Source organism: Calidris pugnax, unplaced genomic scaffold (genome assembly GCF_001431845.1).
Source record: "Calidris pugnax isolate Ruff unplaced genomic scaffold, ASM143184v1 scaffold44, whole genome shotgun sequence".
Lineage (NCBI taxonomy): Eukaryota > Metazoa > Chordata > Aves > Charadriiformes > Scolopacidae > Calidris > Calidris pugnax.
The window spans coordinates 26405277-26407232 of record NW_015094506.1 but is presented as its reverse complement, the minus strand read 5'-3'; the positions used below and the strand labels follow the sequence as shown (position 1 = coordinate 26407232).

Here is a 1956-nt window from a genome sequence, read left to right as displayed (position 1 = left end):
GGGGGGGGGGGGGGGGAAGAATATGCACCTAATTGCAGAAAGATGATACTCTTTCTGTTTCCTGGTCTGCCCTATAGTTAGTTAAAATAACCACGGTTAATTAACTGATATGCTTAAGCTAACACGATACAGTTGGGGTCTGGAATATTCAGAAACATTAATGCACATTTATTCGACTCTCTCCTGCCTACCTTTAAAGTACATCGTGCTAAAGGAGCAAAAACTGGTTTGGATTCACAGAACAGTTCGTAGGATTTAACTGAAGTAAAATTACGCTTGAGAAGAAAACAACTGCTATTAATTCTGGTTCTAAATCGAGCCTTTTGGCTCCGTACCTTAAAGCCTATCTTCAATACATATGATTCTGTTTGCCTTATTTTTTAAGTACACTTAAAACTGCATGATCATATATAAACATTCTGAAGACAGCAGAAAAGGCTGAAATTGATCTATTGTAAGGGAAAGGCAAAATAAAATGCACACGATGAGTCTAATACCGAATTTTACGCACTAACTTTAAATTCAACTTCCATCAGTTTCACGGCTGAAAGAAGCGCGCATTCCCAAAAATACTTCAAAACGCCGCTTTATCGTCTAACGCTGCCTGCTGTGCTTCCATTACTTTTCTTTTTGGCAGGAAGACCCCGGCCCTTCGCCCCTCGCCGTCCCCCGGGACGGGGGCTGCTGCCGCCCGCGCTGCCGCTACCCGGGAGACGGCACCGCTCCTCTTTTTCGCCCTAAACCAGGAATTTCAGCCCTTCCCGGGACACCCGTTGCCGGTAACGCTCTTCCACCGCCCCTTCGGGCTGTGAAGGACCGACAGACCCGACGGAACCGCGACGGAGGGCAGTGAAAACCCCTCGTCCCTCGCTACCACCCCCGCAGGTGCGCCGGCCCGGCCGCCCCTCGCCCCCGGTCCCCTCGGCCGCGCCTCGGGGTCCCCTCGCCGACGGCGGGGCGAGACCCTCCGCAGGGCACGGCCTCCCACCGCCTCCGAGCTCACCGGGGAAGAGCCGCCTCCCTCCCCGCCGTGCGGAGGCGCCTTCGCGAAGCCCCTCCGTTGCCCCGTCTCCCCGGCGGCGGGACGTGGGACGGGGCCGGCGCTCACCTGTGGCTGCCGGCGGGAAGACGCCGCCTCTCTCCGCCGCCGGAGCCCGCGCTGGCAGGCGGCCGCTGTCCGCCGCGGCGGGGTTAAGCACTTGAAAAGCCCATCTTGTCGGGTAGGGACCCCCTGAGGGGCTGATTTGTTCCGCCGCGGGGCACAGCTTGAGGGGGACGGGGCTGGCGGGGAGGGGACGCAGCTGGGCAGGGCTCGGCGGCGCCCCGGCCCGCAGCAAGTTCTCGATGAGGAAACTTTTGCCCAGGTTGCCGAAGCCCGGCGCCGCCGGCAGGTTGAGGAGAGCCGAGGAGCCCACCAGGTCCCAGTACAGGGCGCTGGGCAGCATAGCGAGGGCTTTTAACCCCCCCCTTCGCCCTGCCCTGCCCGGCCCAGCCCAGCCCGGCCGCCGCGGCCCCTCACTGGGCTGGGACGGGGCGCCGGGCTATGGGGCCGGGCGGGCTTGCGGGGCGCCTCCCCGAGGGCTGAGGGGAAAGGGAGCGGAGAGGCTCGGCGGGGCTCTCGGTGGAGACGCGGCGCGCCTCTTCGCCGGGCTGGAAGGTGTGTCCAAGCGCATTCATTATGTCAGCCGGGGGGACGGGGAGTGATGGACGCGGCCAACAATGCCGCCTTGCCCGGCAGCCCCCCGGGGGAAGGAGGGGGTAGGGCGGGGAGCTGAGCGGGCGCGGGGGTGGCTGCCCCGCGTTACCCGCCCTGGGCCCGCCGCCATGTCGGGAGGCCGGGGGCGCCCCATCGGGCGCCCCCGGCTCCCGACATGGCGGCGGGCCCGCGCCTCCCGCTGTGGGGCTGCACCTGTGTGGAGGGGAAGGGAAAGGCCTCCGGCCCCCGTCCCGGCGGGG

General features: G+C 63.3%; 1 protein-coding gene across 1 annotated transcript in view; it reads right to left on the bottom strand.

Moving 5' to 3' along the window:
- Nucleotides 1–1707, bottom strand: part of DBX2 (developing brain homeobox 2) — a 19705-nt gene extending 17998 nt beyond the window's left edge. Inside the window, exon 1 of the mRNA XM_014963463.1 lies at nt 1109–1707. Within this exon, the coding sequence (XP_014818949.1) occupies nt 1109–1445 (337 nt within the window). The 5' untranslated portion in view covers nt 1446–1707. The remainder of the gene's footprint in view (nt 1–1108) is intronic.
- Between the last annotated feature and the right edge of the window lie 249 nt (nt 1708–1956).